The sequence below is a fragment of the Mauremys reevesii genome, linkage group 3 (assembly GCF_016161935.1).
Source record: "Mauremys reevesii isolate NIE-2019 linkage group 3, ASM1616193v1, whole genome shotgun sequence".
Lineage (NCBI taxonomy): Eukaryota > Metazoa > Chordata > Testudines > Geoemydidae > Mauremys > Mauremys reevesii.
Window position 1 is genome coordinate 63,521,851 of NC_052625.1, and position 26,029 is coordinate 63,547,879.

Sequence of the window (26,029 nt, forward strand, 5' to 3'; positions counted from 1 at the left end):
ACCGTTCAGGGGCTATAGAAAATCTTCCCCCTCCACCCAGCTCTGTGTATACAGGTTGCATTACCTGAGTTAAGGCTCCAGCCACAGGGAACCCATTGCTGACAACAAAATATTTTGAGTCGTTTTTCATGTCATGTATAAATGCATTTTTAAATACAAAGTTTGAGGCCCTTGTGTGCCACAAAACTTCAGAGCTATTCCTGAAGCATACTTCCTTATTTATTTACTGCCGCCTCACTGGCTAAATGGAACCCTGAACAACATTAACAAGGAAATAAACATGTAACATGGGAGCCATGTTATCAACACACTGCAGGAGCCAAGGATGACGATCCAGCTCAGAGCTGATGCGGGAGGCGTAGGGCCATGTGAACGGCATGATGAGGTCGTCAGCTTGACAGATCTGAAACTGACGGGGATGAAAACATTAAAATTGATCATTGTTGGTGCTGCTTCTTGCAGAAGGGGGACTGATTGGCCACTCTCTCCCCCCAAAATGATATGGCAGCAAAGCAACGCCTTGGCTGCCTGTAAAGGAAGGGTGCGGGAATTGACAGCTGTGAGGCCCTACGCTTTTTGGAGTCGGAGGCTGAGTTCTAGCCCCACTGTGACCTTGAATCAATACTTACTTTTGTAAGAGAGAAAATTCTTTCTGCAGGATTGATGGATATTTCGTCCCACTGAAAACCATGACAGATGGGTTTTGTTCAAACCTCTATGCATTTTAAAATTGCATTTACACTTGCTAAACAAGAACTGTGTCTGGAACAAACCTGTCTCCCTCTCTCTTTTCATTTTCCCCTCCTTTGGGTGCTGTACAGCCATGAGGCTGCTGGGAACCTGCGCCCAATTTAGAATTGGGTCCTGCTCAGATTCTTTGGGTTTATTCTTTTTAACCTAGTTTTTTTTGCTGTTCAGAAAACATAGTGCTGCTCCCCACAGAGGAAATGGGAGTTTAAGTTTCTTTCGGTTGAGAGATTAAATTCGTGGCTACTACAGATCCCATAACACAGTGCCCAGTGGATTGTACACTGGACTGGGAGCCTGAAATGTGGTGTGGCTTTCGGTAAGCCACTTCCACTCTGTGCCTCAGTTTTCCCATCTGCAAAGAGGGGGATAATACTACTTTTCTTGCTTTGTAAAATCTGTTACATTTATGAATGAAAAGTGCCCTGTAAGAGTTCAGTGTTGTTATCAGCGCTTTTTTTAAGAGCAGTGATGCTAGCCTCTGCCATCTCGGCAACATTGCAGCTCAGATAATTACATTCTGCCTAAGTAAAAGTCCTTTTCTTTTACCAGTGAACGCTAGTGTTGCCTTCCTTTCCATTCTGAAACTGCAGGTTGCTTTGCTGTTTTCTCTTAAATAGTTGTCATGTCTCTCTCCCTGCCCCCCCAAAGTGATTGCATTTCAGTGGTAAGTGTTGGCACTTTTATGCACTATTGCGTGTTTTATAGTAAAGGGCTTTTGGGATCCATCAGGATGAAAAGTGCCGTAGATATATGACAGCATTACTAAGATACTGTCATGAACTGGCTAGTGCACGGTCCTCTACAAATCAAAGCAGGACAGCTCAGCTGTGTGGCATAGGCCCTATACCTTCAACTCTTCATGGAGATTCTCTTTTAGCTTAAGTGGTAAAGCCCTATGCTTCTGGAGTAGGAGGCTCTGAGTTCTATCCTCACTGGCACCTTAAAGTTCCAAGTGTCCACAATGTGCAGCAGAACAACAATTATTTTTGCCTTTTCTTTTCTTTTTGAAAGAGATCATCTTCTTCCTAGCTGGAGCTCTGGGGGGCGGGGTGTGTGTGTGCGTGTGTGTGTGCGTGTGCGTGTGCGTGTGCATGTGCGTGTCCTCCTGCAAAAAGACTCATCATTCCTGTCCAGTCTTTTAATCTTGTTGATTTACAGAACGGCCTAGTGCTGGTGTCAGGGAAGTAGCCAGGACACTTCCTGTTAAGCTGCATATAACCTTTATTCATTTGCCGTTCTAGCCTTTCATAAGAACAGTCACATTGGATCAGACCCAGTGGTGAGCTGGAGCAGGTTCCCAAGAACCAGTTGCTAAAATTAGACCTCCATGGAGAACCGGTTGTTAAAGGGCCAGGAGGTGGGCAAAGAACTCCGGTCCATGGGCCGGACCATCCTGTTGCTCCCAAGATTCCCAGCTGGGGAGGCTGAGGCGCAGCGTGGCCAGCCACCGGCACCAGCTGGGCAGCTCAGCTGAGCTCTGGAGTTGCTTGCTGCAGAAAATCAGAACTTTTTATAGGGAACCGGTTGTTAAAATTTTGGCAGCTCATCACTGATCAGACCAATGGTCCATGTAGCCCAGTATCCTGTCCTCTGGCAGTGGCTGGTGCCAGATGCTTCGGAGGGAGCAAGCGGAACAGGGCAATTATCAAGTGATCCATTCCCTGTCATCCTGTCCCAGTTTCTGGCAGTCAGAGGTTTAGCGACACCCAGCATAGGCGCCAACTTTCCCTGGCGCCAGTGGGTGCTTGCACCTCCCCCGGCCCTGCCCCAACTCCACCCTTTCCCCGCCCCTGTCCTGCCCCCATTCCAACCCCTTCCCCAAAGTCCCCTCCCCTATTGGACCCCTTCCCCAAATCCCTGCCCCAGCTCCGCCTCTTTCCCAAGCACTCTGTGTTCTCCCTCCTTCCCTCTCCCTCCCAGTCACGCGAAACAGCTGTTTCATGGCACAAGTGCTGGGAGTTAGGGGGGGAAAGCGGGCACACGGGGCGCTCAGGGGAGGAGGCAGAATAGGGGCAGGGGTTTGGGGCAGGGAGCTGCACCCACCAATTTTTCCAGCCCCGGAGCACCCACAGAGTCGGCACCTATGAAACCCAGAGCAGGGGGTTATCTTGGCTAGTAGCCATTGATGGACCTAGCCTCCATGAGCTTATCTAATTCTTTTTTTAACTCAATTACACTTTTGGCTTTCACAACATCCCCTGGCAATGAGTTCCACAGGTTGACTGTGTGTTGTGTGAAGAATACTTCCTTATGTTTGTTTTAAAACTGCTGCCTATTAATTTCATTGTGTGACCCTTAGTTTTTGTCTTATGAGAAGGGGTAAATAACACTTCCTTATTCACTTTCTCCACACCATTCATGATTTTATAGACCTCTATTATATCTCCCCCCCACCCCAAGCTTCACATATTTGTTTCATGCCATCTTTGTCATTATCCCACTTCCTTGCCCATGTAAAGTGTCAGGCAAAAAGGTATGGTGCAAGATACCTATATCTGTGTTACACTAATAGTTCTGAATTACACTATGATGGTTCTGTGATGTGATGCAATGAAGAGAGGGGTGGACACCATCAGCATAATGTGAGGTTAGAAGGCAGAGAGCTACTCAGAAGCCAAGGGAAAGGGAGTGTTGTATGTACCCCTGCGCAGAGCACTGTGATGAGCACACACAAGGAGCCTAGAGAGAAGAGAGACCTACTGCCATGATGCCAGAAGCAGAGGGGCGTCTGAAAGGCTGACCCTCTCTTCCGGTGGTGGCTGGTTTAAATAGGAACCCCTCACAAAGATGGCGGCGGGTAGACCTCAGAAAGATGGCGGCTGTAGTCAGGTGTGCCCCTCACAAAGATGGCGGCGGCTGCCCCTCAGAACGATGGCATCTGCGTTAAGGCTTACCCCTCACAAAGATGGCAGCTCAAGTCTCTTCCCGGAGAACGGGTCCATACGTGTCCCTTAACAGAAAGGGGCCGTGCGCGTGCGCATGCGCATTCGGGGGCAAAGCGAAGGAAGATGGTTAAGAAGCGAGAGGGGCTGAGCGTCGCTCAAGAGGTGACAGCCCCTCCCCCCACCCAGACAGCTGGGAGCGGGGTCACTGGGGGATAGGCCGGGGTGGGGGCAAAGGGAGGGGGTGAGGGGGGCAGGAGAGGCATGTAGGGGGCTGAGGCAAGGGAGCGGGAAGCGGGTGAATGGGGGGCGAGGTGGGCGCTAGCCTAGGGGGCGGGGGTGAGGTGGGGGATGCGGGGAGTGGGTTGTTATGGGTAAGGGAAAGATCTTCATGGACGGGCTATGCTGCCCCCCAAATCCATGGGGCCTCTCCTGAGGATTGCAGCTGCAAGAGTATCCCGTGCCTCTGGGACCATTTCTGCTCTTCCCCGCAAACTGTGGCCCTGGCTGGTGCTGCCGTTTGGAGCTTTTCTGTCCTGCTGATGTGGTGTTCCTGCTCTCCAGCTCACTCCCTTCTCGCTTGGGTAGGGCTCTCCCGTGGAGGAGGCGGGGAATGAGATTAAAAATCAGTTTCTTCCTAATGAATGAAAGAAATAGGCCCGAACCAGTCAAATGAGATTCAGTAGAGGGAAATGGGAAGTGGAGACACAATCCAGTGAACACATACAAAAGAGAGAAATACAGGTAGGGCAAAAAATCACTGAAAAGGCTTGTATTGCATGTTTTGTGTGCCACCGTGACCAAAAAAGCAAATGTCTTATTGAGCTCTATTTTTTTTAAATAGGAGTGTTGTGTGTGGTAGTTTTCTGCCCTGCTTAGCCCTATTTAGGCCTTTATTTGAGACAACAGTTATTTCTGGGCCCCATGTTTCAGTGATAAAGAGTTCAGAGGAGAATGGTCCTGAATGAAAAAAGGTTTGGACAATAAGCTCTAGCAGAAAGGGTTCAGAGAACTGAGGATGTTTGATTTGGAGCTATGACAGCCAAGAATAGACATGGTAGTTGTTTCCACCTCCATGAAGGCATGTTATAAAGAGGACATGGCCTGATTATACAGTCTGATCACAGATTGAGAAGTGATGGGGCTTTAGTTGCAGCAAGGAATTCTGGTTAAATGTTGGAGGGTATTGGGAATCTTTTAACTCCAAAGAGCTGGGGTGATGAAACAAGCTGCCTTGGGATGGTGTAGAACCACCTTTGCTGGGGCTGTCAGAGGCTGAGACCTGAAACCTGTCTACCAGAGGGTGGTTTAAGGCTATTGACTCAATCTTGCCACAATGATGGGGAAGGGACTAAGTGAGTGTCCCTTCTAACTACAAATGATTCTGTGAAAGGCAATTTAAAAAAGGGATGAATTTGGTCTCTTTAAACTAGATGGATCTAAGCCTTAGGTTTGAAATATGTGGACACCTTTCAGCTGCACCTTCATCTTTGGCATTTAAACTTTCATTTAACACCACTACCTTCTAAGCCTTTATGCTTGTGAAGAAAACCTTCCAGACAGGAATGGATCTGAGCTGATGCAAGGCTCTTTTCCTGAGCCCTGCTCTAAACACAAAGGCACATTGCTTCAACTAAAAGTGTAATTCAAGCAGATGCAACTTTCTGTGTGGATGCTCTTGCGTCGGCTTAAACCTGGCACACGGTTGAGCTTGCATCGATAAATTACAGATGCAAACCACATCAATATAAGCCTGGTTCAAACGGATGTAACCAGGTCTTCACACAAAGTTGAATCCATTTGACGTTATGCCTTTAGCTAAACTGTTGCAACTTTTTGTACTTAAACAAGCTCAGGATCTTCCAACAGGCAGCCCCAATGACAATGCTGCTACTCAGAACTTCCCTGAGCCTCAAGAGCAGGAGAAATTAGCAAGACTCTGGTTGGTTTCATGGGCACTGTTCAGAATCTGGTAGGTGGTGGTTTAACTCTGCTGCTGCTTCAGAAAGTTATGACGGTTGTGGTAGATACAGGAGCTAATTACATAGGAAAGGAAGGTCCCCCCAATAATGGTGAATAGGTGGGTGTTTGATGCCCTCACTCCCATCTCAGTAGCCATGGGGCTGGGAGAAATAGAATAGGAGCCTGTAAGGTGGAGGTCCAAGAAAGAGGTAGCTACTAGCCAAAAGTGATCTGAAAGATAAGTCCCTAGGAGGGGCGTGCGGAAAGCACCCTGGTAGGAATCCTAGCACTCCCCCTTCCCAATGTTTGGAGTTGATAGTGAGGGACTGAGCAGGTGGATCCTCCTCCTTCATTCTGTTGTATTGGCCTCTGGCTAGTAGATGTCTGGTAAATGTTTTCAGCCCTGCTGGATGTACCTATTGTTGGTGAAATGATTTGTTGAAATGTAAAATTATTGTAAGACCACAGTGAAAATTGAAATAGGTCCATTAACCAAGATGTTAGCATGTGAACCTAAACAAATTCAATCTCTGCTGGGCTGATATTAATAATTGAGCCTACAACACTGGATTCAGGAACCACTGACTAACAAATGGAGAGAAATGCCTTGAACCTGCTAGTAGATGACAAGGGACGAGGCTGCTTCTGGGAGGTGATTTTTTTCCCCCAATGCTTTTGTTTGGCTTTGATCTGTTTTATGAGGGTCATGAGACAAAAACCTCATTACCCAACGCTGTTGGATGTTGGTTTATGTGTGATATGGCTGTTTGCCAGCATCTTAATTGGGGGATTCATAAAAGCAGAGGGCAGATGTCAGTTCTTGCAAAGTGCTTTTAGCCTTTCTGCTAGGAAGAATGCTTTTATTAATTCTGTACAAAATGTATTAAAAAAGGATCCAACCCAACTCCGTAAGCAGGGCCACCTCTTTCCTTTCCTGCCATGTGCGAGAGGTTTTGGACTCCCTTCCCAAGGCTGCCTGGGCAAATGAGATTTGTAACAAACATAAAGCCAATTTGGATTGAATCTGCCCCAAAGCTCTGTATTTTCAGAGGTCTCCAGATGGCACATGTATGAAGCCAGAATTCAGTGCAAATTACTGTGCCTGGTGGTACATCTCATGGCAAGGGATTCATCTGGCTTCAGAATGTTCTGCAGCTTACTTGTTGTGTGCAAAACTGCTGGTCCCTCACCCTGGAGCTCCTTTCATAGCAGTTGATCAGGTAGCAGGAGGGCAGTGGCTGGGCAGGTGAAGGGCAGCTTTGTGTGCTCTGATTGCTCTCTCTTTGCTGGATATTAAACACCTGCTTCAGTTATTACTTTAAAGTGAGACTGCTACTAGTTGAAGAGGTTGTTGACTTAAACAAAGTCCTTTGTCTGGCTATGGAACAAACAGAGTTTAGACAGCTGTAATGCACACAACATGTGGGAAGCTTATCAGCCCAGTCCTGGAGGGGCCCCCCTCTAAGGGCCATGGGGAGCAGGAGAAGGAGTTTGGTCACTGTGACCCATTCACGTCTTGGCAGAGGCTACCAATAAAGAGACCAATTGGTGTGAATTATATTGATGATATTGTGTCCCACTAGGAACCTGGACCAAGAGCAGCTCCATTTCATACGGGCCTCTGATAAGTCTGCGTTTGTACCCTAGCTAACCTCTCCATGCATTCATTAGCAGGAGCAAATGCTTTCCATCTTCAGCAAGTTCAACACACAGCTGTTTCTAGGGAAGCTCTGTCAAGAGCTGCCCCTGGGGATTTTGTGGAAGCTTTACAGTTTCTCAAGTTCTAAAGTTTTACAGTCTACGGGGCCCATGGGAGAGTCTCTGGCAGCCCTCAGAATAAGGGGTAATTCTCAATGGGGTTGCTCTGATTTCTTCCCCAGCACTTATTATATTTTTTCTTTTCTTTTGCTGGCAACAAAAGGCTGCGTGGACTATACAGCCAGTGAGAAATACACACATGCAATGCCAGCTCCTGAGTCAAAAATCCCAAGTGAGGCAATGGAGCGGCCATACCAGGATAGTACATACGCAGAGCCTTCTGCCCATTTCTAGTGCCGTTCCTTTGAGGATCTCTAAGCACTTTACAAACAAACCTTCCAATCCCCCCACCCTCAGTGAGGTAAGTAGTAGTCCCCCCAATTTACAGGTGGTGTCACCTGCCTTCAAGGTAACACAGTGAATCAGTGTTAGGGACAGGAATAGAACCTAAGAATCTTGATTCCAGTCTCCTCTTATAGCCATTAACAAGGCAGAAAAACCAGGGAAAAGAAACAAAATTTCCAGAGGAAGGGATTTTGTTCCATCACTAATATTCCCCATTCTCTGTGTTCCTAGTGGAGATTCTTTTCACCTGTTTGTGCCCCAGCCTCAACAAAGGTATCAGCACAGCTCTGGGGAACATTTGTTGTGAACTGCTTCTGCAGGAGCCCAGCTTTGGTTCTGATGAAATGATAAAAAGAGTTGGAACTTTTTAAACAAAATTAAGAGTCTGGAGGACTTTAGTTGACAGAAAGTCAAAATGTGAGGGAGTGGCACAAAATAAACTCTACTTAAATCACTTTCAGTCGTGAAAGTGGTGAGTGAAGCGTGCACTGAGAGACGGCAAACAAAATGAGAGGCATCCTTAAGGAAGAGCCGGTACTTGGTGGCTTTGAGAGGGGAACAGCGAGCACAGTAAGGAAAAGAGATGTTGAGGAGGAACCGCTGGCCATGACTGATTAAGCATTGGTGCTAGCAGTTGACTACTCTGTCATGGGGTTTGTCTAACTAGACTAAGATAAAAGGTGAATGTATTAGCTGGCATGTGTTACGTGTTCTGTCTACACTAGGCGTTAACACAAGTTAATTAAAACACTTCAGGTAACACATTTTAAAAATGCCCCTTTTATCATCCCACTCGACACAAGCTGTTGGAGGGGTTTCTTTGACAAAGTGCTAATGATGTAGTTGCTTGTTAAACATGACCACTCACTTCCCCCCACCCAGGGAATCCAGACCGTGTTCTCTGGATCATTGCAAGCTCTGGGCTGTGTAGGCTCAGGGGAAGCTGTTCTTGCTGCCAGGAGGATCCACACAGTGTTTAGTCAATGACAGCAAGGCCCCTTCTCTCTGTATCTGTCTGTTGTCTCTAGTTTGGTACTTAGATTATAAGCCCTTTGGGGCAGGGACCATTTTTGGGTCAGTGTTTGTACAGTGGGGTCCTGGTCCATGGCAGTGACCCCTAAATGCTATGGAAATACAAATAATAATACTGCTGACTTGGAAACTGCAGTCTGGTAGGAAGCTGGGGGGGCTTGAATCTCAGTTATAGGTGCCAAATTAGTATGTGGGGGGCCAAAGGGATGTCTCCAGACACCACCCCGCTGGAATTGGTGGGGGTGGGAACAGTGGTTACAAAATCCCACACCAGCCCTTGTACTCCTGCCCCATGCAGACCCTACGGTGCAAGAAGAGAAGCCACCTTTGGCCACCAGCTCCACCAAATCATAGTTTGTGGCTAGTGGAAAAATTCTACTGCTGGTTCATTGTAAAAGGGGAAAGTGCTGACTTGACTCCACCAGATTCCCCCACTGCTGCTCTCTAATGAGCCCTTTTAGTTACTGCCCTATGCTGAGTCTGCTCAACTGCCCCCCTCTGCATGAGCCCCTGTGATAGCCTTTGTGTGCTTGCCCTGAGCAGTGTGAGAATTGTTAATTAGTCCAGGATTGAGTTGTAAGTGGTTAATCAGAGATCAGTGCCATTGATTTTCCTGTGTAATGATCGGTGGTAACATCTTTTCTCACTACCTTGGAGGACGACATGGTCTTTGAAAGCCAAGGCAGCTGGGTTTAATTCCACCAGGTTAATTTACACAGAACACTGCTGTTCTCCAGCTCCCAGGTTCTGAAGTATCTCACCAGGCGAGATCCAATTCTTCTGGCCGCTTGTCCCTCCTCAGCCCTGCTTCTGCAGCTCATGCACAGCACAGGGTGTGGTGGCAGATGATTGCAATGGGGCTAGCAATGATTTCAAAGCTAGTTAATGTCAAAGGCCATGTTCTTGCTGGGATTTGGGTGTCACCTTGTCTAATTATCCCTGATATTTCCTCCACTGGACTGCAAGCCTGTAGGGCAGAGCTTTCCCTCTGGAAAGCTTAAAGCCCTGGTTGCTGGGCTTGGCATAGCCAGGATTCCCTGCAGAATTGTTCAGCTGTGGTATAATTCATTCCTGGGGGAGTCCTTCCCAAACTCAAGCATGTTGGTCACCTCTGTTTGTTCTTCAGCCATTTGATTTTTTTCCCCTCTTTCCTTTCCTCCTCACCCCAGAATAAAGGCAGCTTCATGAAAAATAAATTAAACCTGCTAATTAGATGACTGGCTTACGTACCTGCAGTAAGTTCTTGCTGCACCGTGACTGAACCCAGGCGCTTGGTGCAGGATGGCACTCTCTCAGCGGGGCAGAGGCAATGGGGATAACTTTGTCCTTGCTCTACTCTACCAAATATTGGAGACCTCTGTGCTGAGCCTGTTTGTTCACATGTGGTTCAGGATCTCTACAGCTAGTCTGTGCTGGAGGCCATGGATTTTAGTGAGGAGAATGTGACATCCGCTGTTCCCTCCCACGCCCACATCACACAGCCAGGCTGAAGTGCCTCATGCTCTCTTGTTTCATCTGAGCGTCCCTGACTGCTTGTTCCCCTTTGCAGCATTAATTCAGGGCCTAGTTCTTGCCAGGGTGAACAGTCTCTCCCACTTGATCCCCTTCCTCACTGTGTAAACATCCATTAGGTCACTTCTCTGCCTGTGAGTAAAAGGGAAAAGCCAAGGCAAATAGAGGCGAGGGCTAGAATGAAGGATGATCAGATCTTAACAAGAGGCACTGGCCTCTACAGGGGTCTTCAGTACTACTCCTGCCACAACTGGAGTTGATAGCCCAAGAACTTAGCACCCCAGCTGCGTGGGATGGAGCTGTACTGAATTCTTACAGTGATAAATATCCATTTGCTGTGATTGCTGTGTTCCAACCAACTTACCCTGCACTCTGCTCAGGCCAGGGGATTGGAGAGCCTCATGAAACCCATAGCTCAGCTGATTTTTAGGAGTGAGGTGGCAAGACACTGCAGTGGGGCTGCCACCCCTTCTCCTGAGCTGGGAAGGCTGGAACTGCTGGGCTGCAGAGGGAAGTTGGATGCCAGTGATTATTGTGGCTGCTGCTGTGTGTTTCAGATTGATGGCCTGGAGGAGAAGCTGTCCCTCTGCAGACAAAGCATGGAGGAGGTGGACCTTAAGCTGCTCAGAGAGGAGCTCAGTCCTGAAGGAAGGTACTGGTGACTCCCCGCTATTCAAACCTGGATAGCGATGCTGCAGGCTGCTGTGTGCTCATGCAAACCACTGACAGTTAGCTTTGTTGGGAGTAGTCAGTAAAACCTCTGTTGCCAGAACAGGAATTTGATGAGTTTGCGAGGCTGGGCCCCCAATTTGGAGCTTGTTTAGGGATGGAGAGAACTGGTTTTCTTTCTCTTCCAGGGAGGTGGGGGGTGACATGGTCAGAGTGCTGAACTTGGCTTCTGCTTCCCTGTTTGCAAACCCTCTGTACGTGCAGCCCAAGCAATGCCCAGTCTGATTTTCTTCCAGAGTTTGGACCCCAGCACTAATAGGAAACAGCTGTGTGAGCTGGACAGGGTAGCAGCATGCAGCTGATCTTGCTTAGTCCACCTGAGTTCAGAAGTGCAGTAACTAGTGCGTGCTGAATATTCAAGATGCCCTAAATCAAATGCTAGGTGGAATCCAGTCAGAATGATCCCAAGGGGACTGAATTTTGACTCCATCCACCATGCATGTTTGTGTGGGGACCTGGTTGCAACAGGGATCCTGGTGATAGCCTAGAGTGGACCTAACTGTGTCTCTCAACAGTGCAGTGAGATGGCTAGTTTCCATTTCCACTCTCGAATGGAACCTTGTTGTATTTTGCTCCCCTAACCCTAGTAGTGCTATAGGCAGAGCCTTTCCCTGAATGTGATCACCCAGCCTCAGCCATGTCCCTGCTGAGACCCGTTTCTTCCCATTTGTTAGCAGCCTATTGCTCCTCTCCTAACAGGGAAACTGAGCCATCAAGTCTAGGCACTGGAAGAGAGCAGCCTGCCAACTAGAGCCTATCAGCACATTGGTCTAGTTAATCTATTCTCCAGAGCTCGGTCCAGTTCTAGGTGTCCCAAGCAATGTGCTTTTACCTCTTCCCTTGAGAAACGCTTCCAGTCTCTCAGACTTGCCATTCAGTTCTTCTATTCAGCCTAAATGTTCCTGGGCTTGGTTTCTCCCCATAACTCCTAGTTTCCCCCATAGGTTACCAGGCTCAATTTCTCTCCTTTCTCAGAGAGTTCTGTCTCCTCTCTCCCCACTTTCAGTCCTTATCTCACAAAACTCTTTTTGTCCTAGGTTAAGCTCTTCCATGTATGTCACATCACCCAGCACCTTCTCTACCCTCCCTCAAATTAGTCAGTCTCTTTCTGTTAATGATGGGACCAGAAGCCCCAGCCTTACAGTGACCCACTGACTATCTCCCTGGCCCTCAAATTCAATGTATTGCCACTTATCGTTACCCTGAGTTCAGCCCTTCAGCCAGTTCCCAATCCAGGTGATAAGGCTCCTGTCCTTAGAACCAATGTGTCAGGAGAGGTGCCCTGGTCTGCGACATCCACTCAGTCTTCTGCCAAGGAAGTGACCGAGCTTGGCCGCTCATGCTTTTGCTAACATCTAGCTATCTCCAGATTTTTTACTGTTTGTCCCATGAGGGAAGCTATTGACCCGCTGAGCCTAAGTCAGCGGGATAGGTCTGCTTTCCAATTTTGCTGTCCCCACCCTCCAACTAAAGCCTGACCGGATTCATAGTAAGTTTGGTGTTTCATTGCCTGGGGCTCCGTGTCATTCAGTCCTGCACGTGCTCAGCTGGGCCATGCTTTTTAAACAGTCTCATTTCCTTCCTAAGCATGAGAGCCTTTCCCCTTGATTTCTCTAGCTAGGCAGGTGTGTAAACAGTGATACAGCAGCTCAGCTACTTCAGAATCAGGCAGTTTAAGCATCTCTTCTCATTTCTTCCTGGGCTGCACTCTGCATCTCCTTTTCCCCAGATGTATTTCAGGGTCCTCCTTTTCCTCTCCTGCTATTAATGCACCCTGCCTTATTACAGCCCTTCTCTCTCCCCTTAACTAACTGTATAGTAAGGCTTGGATCCAGCTTTAAAGTGCCTGCTTTACCCCACAGGGGAACAAACAGCCCTGGGACACAATGCCACAGAGCCTGCTTGGAGCAGGGAGATAGATAATTGTTGGTGTATGTTTGTTTACACCCCACTCCCTAGAGCTGCAGCAGCTTTCAGGCCTTTAAATGGTGGATTAATCAATCATTGTGCAGCTGAAGATACAGGGTTTTCAATCACCCTGAATTCTGTGTGATGCAGCTGGTTCTTAGTGCAATCAGACACGGCTCCTTTGCCTGAGCCATTGGGGAGTTTGTGCAAAATGGGGGCCTTGGAAACAGGAGGGAAGAATTTTTCTTCAGTCTTTGGCTCTGAAATGTGGGAACAACATGGAGACTGTGATCTGCTGGGCAGTCGGGGAGTGGGGGGTTCTCTTCCAGACTCTGCACCAAGGCAATTGCCTCCTTTTTTTGAGGGCACAGTGAGGCTCCAGGTGTGAGTGAGACCAGCTGTGACAGTGCAGAAGCTTATTTGTGTCCAATGGTGTTTTGACAGGCCTGAGCCTCCCCATGCACATGCCCCATTCCCAGGGCCAGGTGCTGCTTTTCCTTGCTTCCCCTGAGCATTCGTAACAGCTCAGCCTTTGGGCATTTTCCTCACTGCCTTCCCTGGGATGTGATCACTCAGTGTACGAGGCCCTGCCTATTCCTGGGGAAGACACCAGAGCCTCTTGCTCCAGAGGGAGCAGCTATCCCAGCTAATTGGAAAGGCACTTCCCCTAAGCCAGATGGGAGTTGCTTTTTAGCCAACCCTGCAGCACTGTCCCAGTGTTCAAACAGGCTGCCCTGGAAGCGGGAGTCTTAGCCACCATTTATGCACAGCAGTCTCCAGGGAGGAAGACGTCTAACCCTGTGGTCCCTCCCCATATGCAGTAGGGGGATGATAAGCTGCCAGCCTCCCCGGGAGAAAGGTCCAGGGTCTCATTCTGTGTACAGCCCAGAACTCCTCTTTTGGGGCAGAGGCTTTCCACCGCCGTACAGCATGTGAGCTTGTGCAGAGCAATAGCATTTGCCGGTGTGTAACAAGGCTGCCTCTTCTCATTACAGAAAGTCACTGGAGAGAGAGAGAAGCCTGCTTGTGACCAAAGCTGAAACCTATGGTAAGGCCGTCTTTAAATATAGACGCTCAGAGCGAGCAGCGGCTGGGCAGGATGGCCAGAGTCTGCACTGCGCTCAGCTTCCCATTTAAACTCCTGCCCCACTCTCTGATTTTGCTCAGTCAAAAAGTGACTGAGGGAGAAGTTGAGGCAGATCTATTCAGCTGCTTTTAATCTGAGAGCAGGCTGCTGCCTCAGGTATCGCACAGCAGGGACCAGCCTGAGGCCCGTTAAAGGGGTCTGGCTCTGCAGGAAGTGCTGCACACCTGCCCTCTGGAAACCAGGCCCCTTTAAGGCCATCTTAAGTTGGGGACCTAAAATCACTAGTCTCTCTTGAAAGTTTTGGCCAGCAAGTTGAGTCAGTTGAGCAAATCGGCCTCCCCCTGCCTCAGCCCGAGAGTCACCACAGAGGTTCAAAAAATAAAATTCAGTTCAACTGAAACCACTTCCAAATGCACAGTAGAAAACCATTGGGGAGGCTTCTGCTCACGTGAGTGTCTGCCCCATCTCTAGTGGCTCAGGCCCCAGGCTGTCCCTGGAGAGCACATCAGTCTGCACTGACACAACTGGAGTACCTCAAGGCCAGCCAGAGCCAGGTAGGGGAAGGCTGAGCATCCTTCCCTCCCCATCCTATACCCATCCCCTCAATGGACTAATGTGCATGTGGTGTAGCTGGAGCCCCTCCCAAGTACTCCAGGCATGCACCATGGGTCAGCTGCTGGACCCCCATGCCCCCCATCCTCTGCTTTGTATGTGGTGCAGTCCCCTGCACTTTCTATTCTAATTTCCAGCCAGGAAGTGTGTGTTCCTCCCGCTCTCTTCTGGGTGTACTGCACAGGAACTGTGTGGTATTAGGCTGCCCCCTGCTGGCAGAATTGAGTTTTTTGTAGCCACACAACTCTTAAACTTGTCCCCTCATGAGGTTCTGACACAAGGCTTAGTTAGATTCATCTGAGTCTTACCTGTGGACTGAGGCCTGATCCTGAAAGAGGGTGGCGTGCCCTCCCTTGCAGCGTCAGGGTCTGCCTGTAGCATCCTCTGCAGGTATGTTGTAGCTTGCTGAGTGCTGAGCAGAGTTGCTGTGGTGGTTAGTCAGCACACACCGTTCCCAGTTCCTCCCTGGGCAGAGGCATCAGTAGATGATTCCTGAGATGCCACTGCTGCATCTCTGAGATTGATCCTCAACAGGCTTGTCCTTCATGTAGACCCAGACTCCTTGAAGTGAGTGAACGTGTGGGGCTTTCCCAGAGCGAGGGAGCTCCTGGCTGGGTTCCCTCATTGACACAGCAGCTTATCTGTGCAGAGTCCCAAAGGCACAGGTGGGTGTCTGCCATGCAGGCAGGGAAGCTGCATAGAAAGCTGCCATGTGTCTTGTGCTGGGTACTGTATCCAGCACAAGGGGGCCTTGAGTTTTGACACCCCCTCCCGCAACCTCAGTCTGAATAACTAGCACAGGCCAGGCTGGGCTCAGCAAAGCCCAGCGTAAGGTTTACAACCTGTCGAAGAGCTTGGTCTCTTCCTTCCTGACTTCGTCCCAGGCAGCAGCAAGGATTGGCCTATCAAAGGGGTGGGTAAACTACGGCCCGTGGGACAGTCCTGCCCAGCCCCCGATCTCCTGGCCCAGGAGGCTAGACCCCGGCCCCTCCCCCGCAGCCTCAGCTCGCTCGCTCCACTGCCGGCGCAATGCTCTGGGCAGCGGGGCTGCAGAGCCTGGCCTGATCTGGTGCTCTGTGCTGCGCGGTGGCGGCAGCGTGGCCCGGCTCTAGCCGGGCGGCGCAGCTGTAGCACCGCCAGCTACCGGTGCTCCAGGCAGCGTGATAAGGGAGCAGGGGGGGTTGGATAGAGGGCAGGGGAGTTCAGGGTGGTGGTCAGGGGGTGGGGGTGTAGATAGGGGTCAGGGTGGTCAGGAGGGAGGGTGGCTTGGATGGGGTGGCAGGGGGGAAGTCAGAGGTAGGGATTCCGGGGGCAGTCAGGGGACAGGGAGAAGGGGTGGTTGGATGCGGCATCAGGAATGAGAGGAGAGGTTGGATGGGGCAGCAGGAGTCTGGGGGTGGTCAGGGGACAGGGAGTGGGGACATGTGGCTGGGGCAGGAGTCCCGGGTGGGGGCACAACCCCCTCCCCTAACCAGCCCTCCAATTTCCAAAACCCGATGCGGCTCTCAGGCCGAAAAGTTTGCCTGCCCCTGGCCTATCACCCACTTTGGGCAGGGTGGGGGGTGCTGGCAGCAGCTGGGATAGTGTGGAACTAATAGGCAAACCCTTTTCTGGGTTAGCACTTACCCTTTCTCCAGGACACATCTGAGAGAGCTCCGGATCCACAAATTGTCACCAAGCCAGAGGGCAATTGGAGGGGACACAATGCGCTGAGTGACTGGGGCTTGTGGGAGTTGAGAATTAGGACTCAGCCGTGGGCTAGAGCTCATAACTTCATTGTTAAAGTAAGATTGCAGGGGCTCATCTGGGTAAAGCAGATTCATACAGAGCTGGCCTTAGGGAACTAACAAATGCAGGACAGTGGATTAGATTACCCCATCCAGACTCCTCTAGCAGCACCAGAAAAGAGGTCACAGCTGGAGCGTTCTGCTGCTGCACTCAGAACAAACAGGATCACCACTGAGCTGCTTAACAAGTAAGCACTTCTAGCAGTTTAACCTCCCCTTGTGTTGCTAGCTGACTTCACAATGGTCCCTGAAGAGACTGGATTCTCAAGTAGCAGCAGTGCAGGGGCTGTTCAGCAGGCTGCATGCAGCAGACCCAGTGCCACACTAAACGCCCCTGCAGAAAGCTGAAATCCTGCTCTAGGAACCCATCACAGGGTAAGGCTTGCATGTCAAATGCTACTAGCTTACAGCTGCTTCAGAAAAATACTGCAGGGGAGAGGACAAGACTCCTACATTGGACTTGGATCTAGTAAAGCAGAGAATCAGTATTCAGGACTCCTGGGTTCTGTGCTGTGTGCTCTTAGCAGCCATCTACTGTCCCTGCCCCTCAGTTCCCCTTTGTCAAACAGGGGCAGTGATCCCCACCCATCTTCACAAAGCATGTTGAGATCTCAGGCTGAGTGGCACAAAATTAGCATTAATCAGAATTCACATGCTCCTTCAAACAAGTGCACTAGGCTCTGAACTACCCTGTGTGCTCCCTATCTATCTTGCACTCTCACCTGCCAGCTGCCAAAGTCCCTTCCCAGTCCACAGGGGTTATCCGCCTGGAATCAGCAGCGATAGGGGAGGGATGGATCTGTACTAGTGAAGTGCTAAGGAACTGTTAAAAGGTGATACAGTGTAAAGATCATTAGCTGCTTCTGCACAGGCAACAATGTATTATGTAGGAGACAGCAAAATACACCTATTAAAGCAGCTGACTGTATGCGTGGCTGCAGGATGGCTGCCGCAGGATGACTGCCAAAGGTTGAGCTGTGTATGGAGTTCTGCCCACTGTCCTGATTCAGATGGCCACAGGGAAGAGTCAGGAGCCCAGCTGGGGAAGTGACACTAAGGTTAGGTCCACACTACTTGCCGGATCTGCAGGTAGGGATCAATTTATTGCGTCTCGTCTGGATGCGATAAATCGATACCTGAACTCGCTCCCGTCGACTCCGGAACTCCACCAGGGCGAGAGGTGGAAGCGGAGTCGACAGGGGAGCTGCGGCCGTCGATCCCGTGCTGTGAGGACAGGAGGTAAATTGAAATAAGATACACAACTTCAGCTACAGGAATAGCATAGCTGAAGTAAACGTATCTTACATTGACCCCCCCCCCCCCCCCCCAGGCCTTAAACCGAACACCACCTCTGTATTTCCATGTGAAGTTAGTGGCTGGTGACAGGTGCTAGACAGAGTCCTGCAGACCGTCACATGTGGAACAGGTACAGCACTGGCAGTACCAGCTGTCTTTATAACCACCCACCCACCCCATTCTCCAGAAAATGAGGGAGGCGTTCCATCTCCATGGCCCATTCAGGCCTTGGCCTTCAACAAGGGGTGATTTGTATAATAAGGCTACCTAGGAAGTGGCCTGAGGTCAAACAGCTATTGTCCGATATCTTTCAGACACCACTGAACTGGGCAGGAGCCCTCTCTCTGATCGTGCCTGCCTGTCCAGTCCCTCAACGAGGGGCAGTTTGAGTAGTAGCAGCAGCTCTGCATGTTTACAAGGAACTAGACTACAGCAAAGCACCTGGCAGGTCACAGCAGTCGGATGAAGCTGATCCCTATAAGGAGTTTCCCTCCAAGCTTGAGGGAAAGGGGGTTTACTGTTCCTTGGAGCAATGGGTGGCAGCTGTGATGCAGGAGGGGAGGCTGCATCTTACGTGCCGCTTTGGTTTTGTTTTCTAGAGAGAGAACTAAAAGTGCTCCGTCAGGAAAATCGCAAGAACGCGGCCATTGCAATGGCCATAGTACTGTTGATTATTGTTGTTTACACCTGCTGGACAATGTAGTCATGGTTCAGAACTCTCACTACTGACCACAGGGCTCCACTGCAAAGACCTCTTCCTTCTCCAGCTGATGTGCCTCCCACCCAGGGGCTGGTCAGCTTTTCAGACCATTAGGCACCTGCAGTCTTCATGGCCTGGACAGCCTTCTCTCTGGCAGCTGAGGATCTTGAAGGCAACGGGAAGCTACAGACACAGCACAAGTGGGTTTGGAGAGCAGACTGAAGTTCAGCTGGAGCCATCTCCTCCACATACTGGCCTGGGGGGCCCATGGAACAGAGACTGCAAATTAATGTCACGGGGATGAATGCCCCAAGTTCCCCTTTTCCTAGTGGGCCTTCTCTGTTCCTTGCTGCTCACTACAAGGTTTTGGAACCTGAAATCCTCTCTGCTCTGCCCAGGCAGAACCTGGGAAAGCTTCCCTCTTACTGTGCCTCAACCCTGAGCTGAAGGGACCAATCTCTAGAGCTCAATGGGGGAGTTCAGTCATTGTGCCCCTCTCCTGTGATTGCCAAAAATCCCCATGTGTAGTAGTGCCAGTTATAGGGACACTTTTTTCAAAATAGCTTCCCGCTAATCTGGAGGGGGCCAGAGGAGTCACTACCTGAAAATGGGGTCTTTGGGGTGGTGTTTTCCTGCCACTCAGCCAAATGAACTAAGAGGGCAGGAAGACAATAGCAGTTCCTAAACCCTGGGTATTGGTGTATGTCTATGTACAGCCCCGCCAGGCAGGGCCCAGCAAAGGGAACTGCAGTCTCAGACGGATAGTTCTGGGACACCAAGGATTAAAACTCACTGGCTTAATGGTGGGGCGCTCTGAACTCAGGGCTGAAGCTGTATTGTTTTTTAAATAAAGTCATTTGAACATATGAAAGAGCAACTGCATCTGCCTGTAGCCTCCCCCTGCCTGTGCACTTCCTGCAGCTGGAAATCGGACCAATCAGCAACCAGCTGGCTAGTCTGAGGCCCTTCACTCAAGGCTGTGTCAGCCTGGCTGTAACACCATGACTGCCGAATGTACCACCCCATCCATTCCAACACTGCAGGGAACATTCTAGGCAGCAGTGGGCAGAATCCTACTGATTTTGCTGAAAATCAGAAAAAACAAATGGGGCTACATAGAGCCCCTGGCATCTGGTTAGCAGAACTACCAGCTTCAATTACCTGCAACGGTCTATAGATCAAAGAACTGGTTGATGGCAGCTATTAACACATCCCTCATTTGAGCTCTGCCGAGCCCCCCCACTACCTTTTAAAAACACCACCACCCTGGAGGGGGCACACAGAGCACCTGGCATGGGGGTAATAAGGGGTGGGTTACAGCAAGTCCCTGATATAGAGGGGTATGGGAGGGTGGCGCACAGGTGACTTGTGGGGTAGAATGGATGGTGCACAAGGAGTCCCTGGGCCATGCACAGTCTGTGTCTCTCCTCCCACCCCCCCTGCCCCAGTTTTGCGCTGAGAGTGGTGGTTTCCCCATGGTTTTAGGTAACAGAGACCAAAGAGCATGAACACTTTTGTGAACTGAAGAGCTGTACTGGTAATACACAGACAATGAAAGCAGAGAAATCAACACAAAATGATACACAGCCGAATACAATACATTGTGCAATCAACAGACAAACAGCAAGACATTCCTCCTCCTCCCCCTGGAGCCAGCGGGAGAGCGCAACTTGGGTCAGCCCCTAGCCCAAGTTTCTACCATCCCTTTGATACGAAGCCATTCCCTGCCCCACATGATCAGACTGAGCCCCCTTCCGCCCCCCCCCCTCGGGCTGAGCAGCTCTGACGCACACAAAGCAGGGTACGTACAGGGCTTTGTCCTCTGGGTTCTTGGCCTGTCAACTCCGATCAGTTCCTTTAGAGCATTTCAAAGCAAGCCACGGGTTCCCAAGCCCGGAGGAGCAATGGGGCTAGGAGAGTCTTGAGCCAGAGAGGGAAGAGGGATAAAACCTTTTCCCTGCAGCAGGGAAGCAGTAGTGAGGTGCTGGTGCTGCCCTCCCACAAGAGGGTGGGAGGTGTGGTTCAGTGCATCCAAAAAATACATCTCCTTGTAAAAGACACAATCGACTAAAAGCAAAGGAAACGGGGGCAATGGGGAAAGCAGGCAACAGCTCTCAAACCGCCTGCAAGCAACTGGGTTTCTTCTGCACCCTGGGTTTTCAGTACCAGGTAAAGGCTAATGGAGGCCTAGATTATCCATGGTGTATTCCCTGCGGGACATCTCCATCCCCACAAACAGGGAGGGGCTAAGGCCCTTAGTGGGGGATACACCCTTGAGGGTGCAGAAGACACAGTAAAGGGCCATAGGAAAAGGAACAGGCCTGTTGGCTTCTTGCTGGCATCATGGCTGCATCGGGGGGGGGGGGGGGGGTTGGGGAAATCAGCAGAAGCACCGACACTTAAATAAATGGTTTTAAAAGCCACCAGTGTGAAGGCTCTGAAGTGAAGCTGCCGGAGGCACCATCTTCCCCACCTGCAGAACCTCCTCACTGCTCCTCATGGAGGGGCCTTCAATAAATATAAAGTAGCCAATAATTAACTGCACAGGGGTCTGCTGCCCTCTCCAGAAGGGCTGCGCTTAGGCCAGGGACCACGTTCTGCCAAGGCTTTGGAGCACCTGGGACTAAATTCTGCTAAGAGATTTGAGTCAGAGCCACATCCTGCTCCTGGATGGATTGGCAAACCTTCCCCTTGGCTGCTACAGGGCACAGGGAAAGGTCTGACTCGTCCTCAGCCACCTTTCTGGAAAGGCCACTCACCCTGAGCTTGCAGGAGGCAGTAAACTAAATACACCGGAGCAGAAGGGCTCTTCTGGGCCCAATAGGGGATACCCAAGTACAACATGGGCTCCCACCACCCTCCAAAGCTGAGAGCTTAGTCACCCCGTGCAATGATGGCCCACGAGCAGCATTAGCCCAAGGCTGGGCGAGCTGTGACAATCCCCGTTCTGCAGTCATCAAGCCTGAACGTGCGGATCCAGGTTACAAGGCAGAGCACAGAAACCACCAATGGTTAAACTCATTCACACCAAGCAATTGGAGGATTAACAAACAGATGCCTGGCCACCAAGTGACCATGCAGGCATGGAAGGCTGTGAGCTCGGAAAGCAAGGCCTATGAGCTCAGGGTGAAAGTCACCCCGTGTGTCACTTGAGCCCTATGAGGATCACAGATCTTAAGTGTGACTTAAGTGAAGCCCAGTCCTTGCGCTGCCCCTGGCTGCGAGATGAATCTCACCCACGAACTTATACTTCTGCCAGAGCTGAACTCTCCATATGATACAGACGCACTCACAGCCTGCATTGGCATGGGGAGGATGGAGGGGGGATGAGAATCTGAAAGGCTGCCTCTGGTTTCCAGGAGACCCACAGCTTTCTTTAAGGCACGGTCCAGGTAACCCCCCCGTCAGCTTTTCCCTTATTGCCAACCTGTGTAAGAAAAAATAAGTGACTTTGCTGCACGGACCGGACGAGCCAACCGCCTATTAACTTCTGATCCATGTGGGAGACCAGGCCAGAGGCGTTTCTGAAGCCCAGCATGAAGTTAAAACAGGCAATGAGGGCAGCCCTGCTCTTTGGGGTGGCTTTGTGTACATGACGCATGGAGGGCCCAGCACAGAAATGAGTCATGATTTCAGACTGCAATCTGCTGAAACACAAATGTCCTGCTTGCCATGCTAGAGAGTCCCGGGTTTGTGCCTTTGCTACTGACATGGCTCCAGGTATGGACCAGACACAGGGGGTTTTAAAGCCTGTTTTGCAAGTTAACCAGGAAAGGTGGGTTTCCCCTACAACGGGCCTGGTCATGGGATTGGATTTCTTTTGACTAACCAGCATGGTCAGAGTCAAGGTCTCCTTCCCATAAGACTTCCACAATCTCCTCTGATTAACTCCTACACCTGAAGGCCTGCAGCCTTCCCCCTTTCGCTTTCATCCCTGAACACACAGGGAGGGGCAATGTTAGAGGGAAACTGAGGATGGTTTTGAGCACTGAAAAAAGCAAAACATCTCAGCATTGTCCGAGGGCAGATTCATGAGCTCACACCTAGGCTGCTGGCTTGGAGTTAGCGACCTCCTGCCACGAGGACTGGCTTCCTTCCACCGAGATGCTAGCACCCAGGAACTCCCGACAACCTGCCAAGTGCCTCTGGAGCAGAAGTGCTGGAGCCACTAGCAAAAAGTGACCATCCTCGGATGCCAAGAGCCTGCATTTCCCGATGAGTCACCCAGCGTTCAGCAAAGGCCCATCGGCTCGAGCCAAAGGAGACAGAGGTGGCTGCTGGGAGCATTGCAAGGCCATTTAAATTCACTCTCCCCAGCTCATTCCTCCCTGCAGTCCTGTGACCACCCTCTTTTCCTCCTGGTGCTGCCAGGGAACCATACACAGCCTCCTGATCGCTCCGGCACACGCAGGAGGGGAACCCAGAGGCAGACACTTGGCTGTAGTTTGGAGCACTAGTGGGGAAAGCCGCCAGACCCTCATCCCCAGGAGTGCAGTGGAATAGTACAGAAGAGCATCGGACCTCAGCTCCAGGCATCCCACCTCCGACGTACCTACAGCCGGTGCTGCCTGGGCCAGATACTTATATACACTGCTACTCACAGGCTGGAGCTTTGTCGCGCTTCTTCTGAGCACCAAACCCCACCCCCCGCCCCCCAGGAATCTGTTCTCCTCCACAGAAGGCCTGCAGCTCCTGGATGGAAGACTCCCTTCTCCTGTCTCAGTCTCCCCACTCCAGTCAGTCCCCGAAGAGTCCAAGCTGGGGGTCAGGGGTAGTGTGCCTGGATGAAGGACAGGACTTCCTCCTTCGACAGCTTCTCCGCATCTTGCCTTTTCTGGGAGTCGTGCACTTTGACACCTTCCCCCCACTCCCAGAAGAGACGGCTGAAGTAGCAGATGCTGCAGGCAGAAGGAGGAGACAGACAGATCAGCACAGCACACACTGCACATTGAGAAGGGATGCACTCCGCATAGGCTGCAGAGACTCTTTAGAGACAGCTGGCCTGGGACCATACACGATATGATTCTAGGGGGCACCATAAAGGAGGCCCAGGTTATTTGCTTTATTAACCCCTAGAGTTCTTCACATTTTTCTTCGCCCCAACTCCTAACTTTGGCTCTGCAGTGCCATGTCCCGGCTGCGTTGTCGGCAGCAGAGGCTGAACCAAGGACCTCTGGATCTAAACTTGAGTGTCTACTCCCTGCGCTAAAACACCCAGCTCTGTTAGCAAAGGCTGTTGTAGGCTCATCCACTTCAGTCTGTGGCCAGCCACGCGAGACAGGACAGCACCACACCGAGTAGGTGTAGGCTACAGCTAGTAAGAATAGCCATCGTTTTGTAGGGCCTACTCAAACAAGCATATGCTGACACAAACCCAGACACCCCAACGTGGCACATAAACTGAAGTGCGTTCCATGGAAATGGCCTTGTTAGTTGCAGCGCCATTCAAAGCAGCGGGAGGGACGAATCAATGTCTGCTGAGACTGGGAACAATCAGTTAAGGGAACTGTGTTTTTCAAGTTCCTGAGAGGGTGAAGCAAACAAGGGAACGTCACTAAAGCCTCTGGAAAGGCCTGAACAGAACACTTGGAAGGGTCAGCAGGCAGAATGGACACAGCAGGGTCTGTGCACTCAGCACACTATGGAGATAGCAGGGGTGGGGGAGCAAACTAACCCTCACTTTGCCAACACGAGCTCTGGAGATACAGTGACTCTCCAGAAATCAACCTCGACTCATCCCTGAGCATAGACTCTCCCCGCCCCATCTGGATATTAGTCACCCAGTGTGAAAACAGAGCTGCTAATTGCTGCAGACACAGCAGCCTTAGATTCCTACAATTACTGACACTTAATATTCATAGTTTATTTAGGTACACTGTTCTAACCGAACGATATTAGCATAGCAACAAACGCATGTGTCAGCAGCTAATTACAGACACATTAGTGCTCACTAACGACAAGGCAGAGCATCCATTACAGAGTCACACACAAACCCCTTCCTTGCTTTGTTTTCATAGCAGTGGTTGAGTTTGGTGCTGGAATTCTGCCAGAGAGGCTGAGAGGGGCTAGCACCCTCCCCAGTTTGTGAAGGGGAGCCCTCCCAGCACTGGGATGACGAGAGCTTGTTCAGCTAGCTGACCAGGGAAAGCCTGAAGGATTCTCAGGGCACAGCTGCAAGCCAACGAGGAGGCTAGAGGGGTGTGCAGGGAGCCCCCTTTCACATCAGCCTCTCCAATTGGGACACAATGCTGGGGCCTGTGCAGTCTGCATATAGCAGCACTGTGCTGAGAAACAGACTCACACGACTCACTTTCCTAGGAAACAATGGCATAATGATATCACACAGTCCCTATTCTCTGAACCTCCCTGTCTAAGGAACTCCCAGTCAGTCTGTATGATCTACTAACTGACTCCCAGTTACTCTGTTCTTGGAGTCCCAGTTTCCCAGGAATGGAAGCCAGGAGTCTGGATTCCCAGTTTCCTGCTCTAGAGCGCACACTAGGGTGCACGATGGAAGTGATGGGTTGAGTCTGATGGTCGGGAAGAACACACAGAGCTCCCCTGCTGGGGAGTGCTCAAGTGATAAGTTCCTGGAGCTTCACGGACAGTACCAGGTAATCAAACTCTGAATCCTTCTTTCCCTAGGAGCCAACGCGATGCTCCTGTTCCACAGCCCCAGGTCTCCCTCCCATTCCCACAGTGCTGCTCCAGCTTCGTGCCCACAGGAGAGCCCGAAACAGACTGTGCTTCTTCCTCTGCTACCACTGGACGAAGCTGCCTGGCATGCCCAATGCCCCATTCCACCTCGAGTGCATTGAGAATGCAGAAGGAACCCACGCACACATGGTCAGACTAAAAGAACGAGGAGTACTTGTGGCACCTTAGAGACTAACAAATTTATTTGGGCATAGCTTTTGTGGGCTAAAACCAGACTGTGGAGCTCCAAGCACAAAAGTCAGAACTACGGCTGTCCATTAATCACAGTTAACTCACGCGATTAACTCAAAAAAATTAACTGCAATTAAAAAAATTAACCTTGATTCATTGCCGTTTTAATCGCACTGTTAAACAACAGAATATCAACTGAAATGTATTAAATATTTTTGGATGTTTTTCTACATTTTCAAATACTGATTTCAATTAAAACACAGAATACAAAATATATAGTGCCCATATATATTACTTTTTTTTTTTTTTTTTTACAAATATTTGCACTGTAAAAATGATAAAGGAATTTTATTTTTCAATTCACCTCATACAAGTACTGTAGTGCAATCTCTTTATCATGAAAGTTTAACTTACAAATGTAATTTTTTTTTCTTACATAACTGTACTCAAAAACAAAACAATGTAAAGCATGAGAGCCTACAAGTCCACTCAGTCCTACTTCTTGTTCAGCCAATCGCTAAGACAAACAAGTTTGTTTATATTTACAGGCGATAATGCTGCCGGCTTCTTATTTACGTCACCTGAAAGTGAGAACAGGCGTTCACATGGCACTTTTGTAGCCGGCGTTGCAAGATATTTACATGCCAGATATGTTAAACATTCGTATGCCCCTTCATGCTTTGGCCACCATTCCAGAGGACATGCTTCCATATTGATCACACTCGTTAAAAAAAAATGCGTTAATTAAATTTTGACTGAGCTCCTTGGGGAGGGAGAAAAT

General features: G+C 50.1%; 2 protein-coding genes and 1 long non-coding RNA gene across 14 annotated transcripts in view; 1 reads left to right on the forward strand and 2 right to left on the reverse strand.

The window, feature by feature from the left end:
- Window positions 1–174: 174 nt before the first annotated feature.
- Window positions 175–16,331, reverse strand: LOC120400855. The gene is made up of 3 exons (XR_005596113.1): window positions 16,204–16,331; window positions 14,886–15,218; window positions 175–409 (listed from the first exon to the last, which is right to left on the reverse strand). It is a non-coding gene; the product is annotated as an uncharacterized LOC120400855 (long non-coding RNA).
- On the forward strand, window positions 3,553–25,264 carry CCDC167 (coiled-coil domain containing 167). Of its 10 annotated transcripts, none has more exons than XM_039530035.1 (5): window positions 3,559–3,797; window positions 10,799–10,893; window positions 13,874–13,926; window positions 16,594–16,739; window positions 18,260–19,226. In XM_039530035.1, the coding sequence occupies exons 1-4, from the start codon at window positions 3,597–3,599 to the stop codon at window positions 16,710–16,712; spliced, it is 468 nt and encodes a 155-aa protein (XP_039385969.1). In that variant the 5' UTR covers window positions 3,559–3,596; the 3' UTR covers window positions 16,713–16,739; window positions 18,260–19,226. The 10 variants fall into 10 exon arrangements, with proteins under 10 accessions (XP_039385967.1, XP_039385971.1, XP_039385969.1 ...); XM_039530036.1 differs by lacking the exon at window positions 18,260–19,226 and adding an exon at window positions 17,975–18,221; XM_039530039.1 differs by lacking the exons at window positions 16,594–16,739; window positions 18,260–19,226 and adding exons at window positions 4,284–4,376; window positions 25,006–25,261 and having other exon boundaries at window positions 3,677–3,797.
- Window positions 19,496–26,029, reverse strand: part of CMTR1 (cap methyltransferase 1) — a 50,148-nt gene continuing 43,614 nt past the window's right edge. The window contains exons 24-25 of one of the 3 annotated variants that reach the window (XR_005596110.1): window positions 22,404–23,258; window positions 19,496–21,787 (exon numbers count right to left, since the gene is read on the reverse strand). Coding sequence is in view for 2 of the 3 variants with exons in the window: in XM_039530022.1 (XP_039385956.1) it covers window positions 23,126–23,258 (133 nt within the window). In the remaining variant the exon portion in view is untranslated. Of the gene's footprint in view, window positions 23,259–26,029 lie in introns of all 3 variants that reach the window. The other 2 variants (XM_039530022.1, XM_039530021.1) reach the window with 2 other exon arrangements.

Excerpts from the sequence above, each read along its gene's own strand:
- CCDC167 (XM_039530033.1), top strand. The coding sequence starts at position 3,597 with ATGGCGGCGGCTGCCCCTCAGAACGATGGCATCTGCGTTAAGGCTTAC. Across the intron at positions 3,798-10,798 it reads GGCTGAGCGTCGCTCAAGAG|ATTGATGGCCTGGAGGAGAA; the intron begins GTGACAGCCCCT and ends TGTGTGTTTCAG. Across the intron at positions 10,894-13,873 it reads GAGCTCAGTCCTGAAGGAAG|AAAGTCACTGGAGAGAGAGA; the intron begins GTACTGGTGACT and ends TTCTCATTACAG.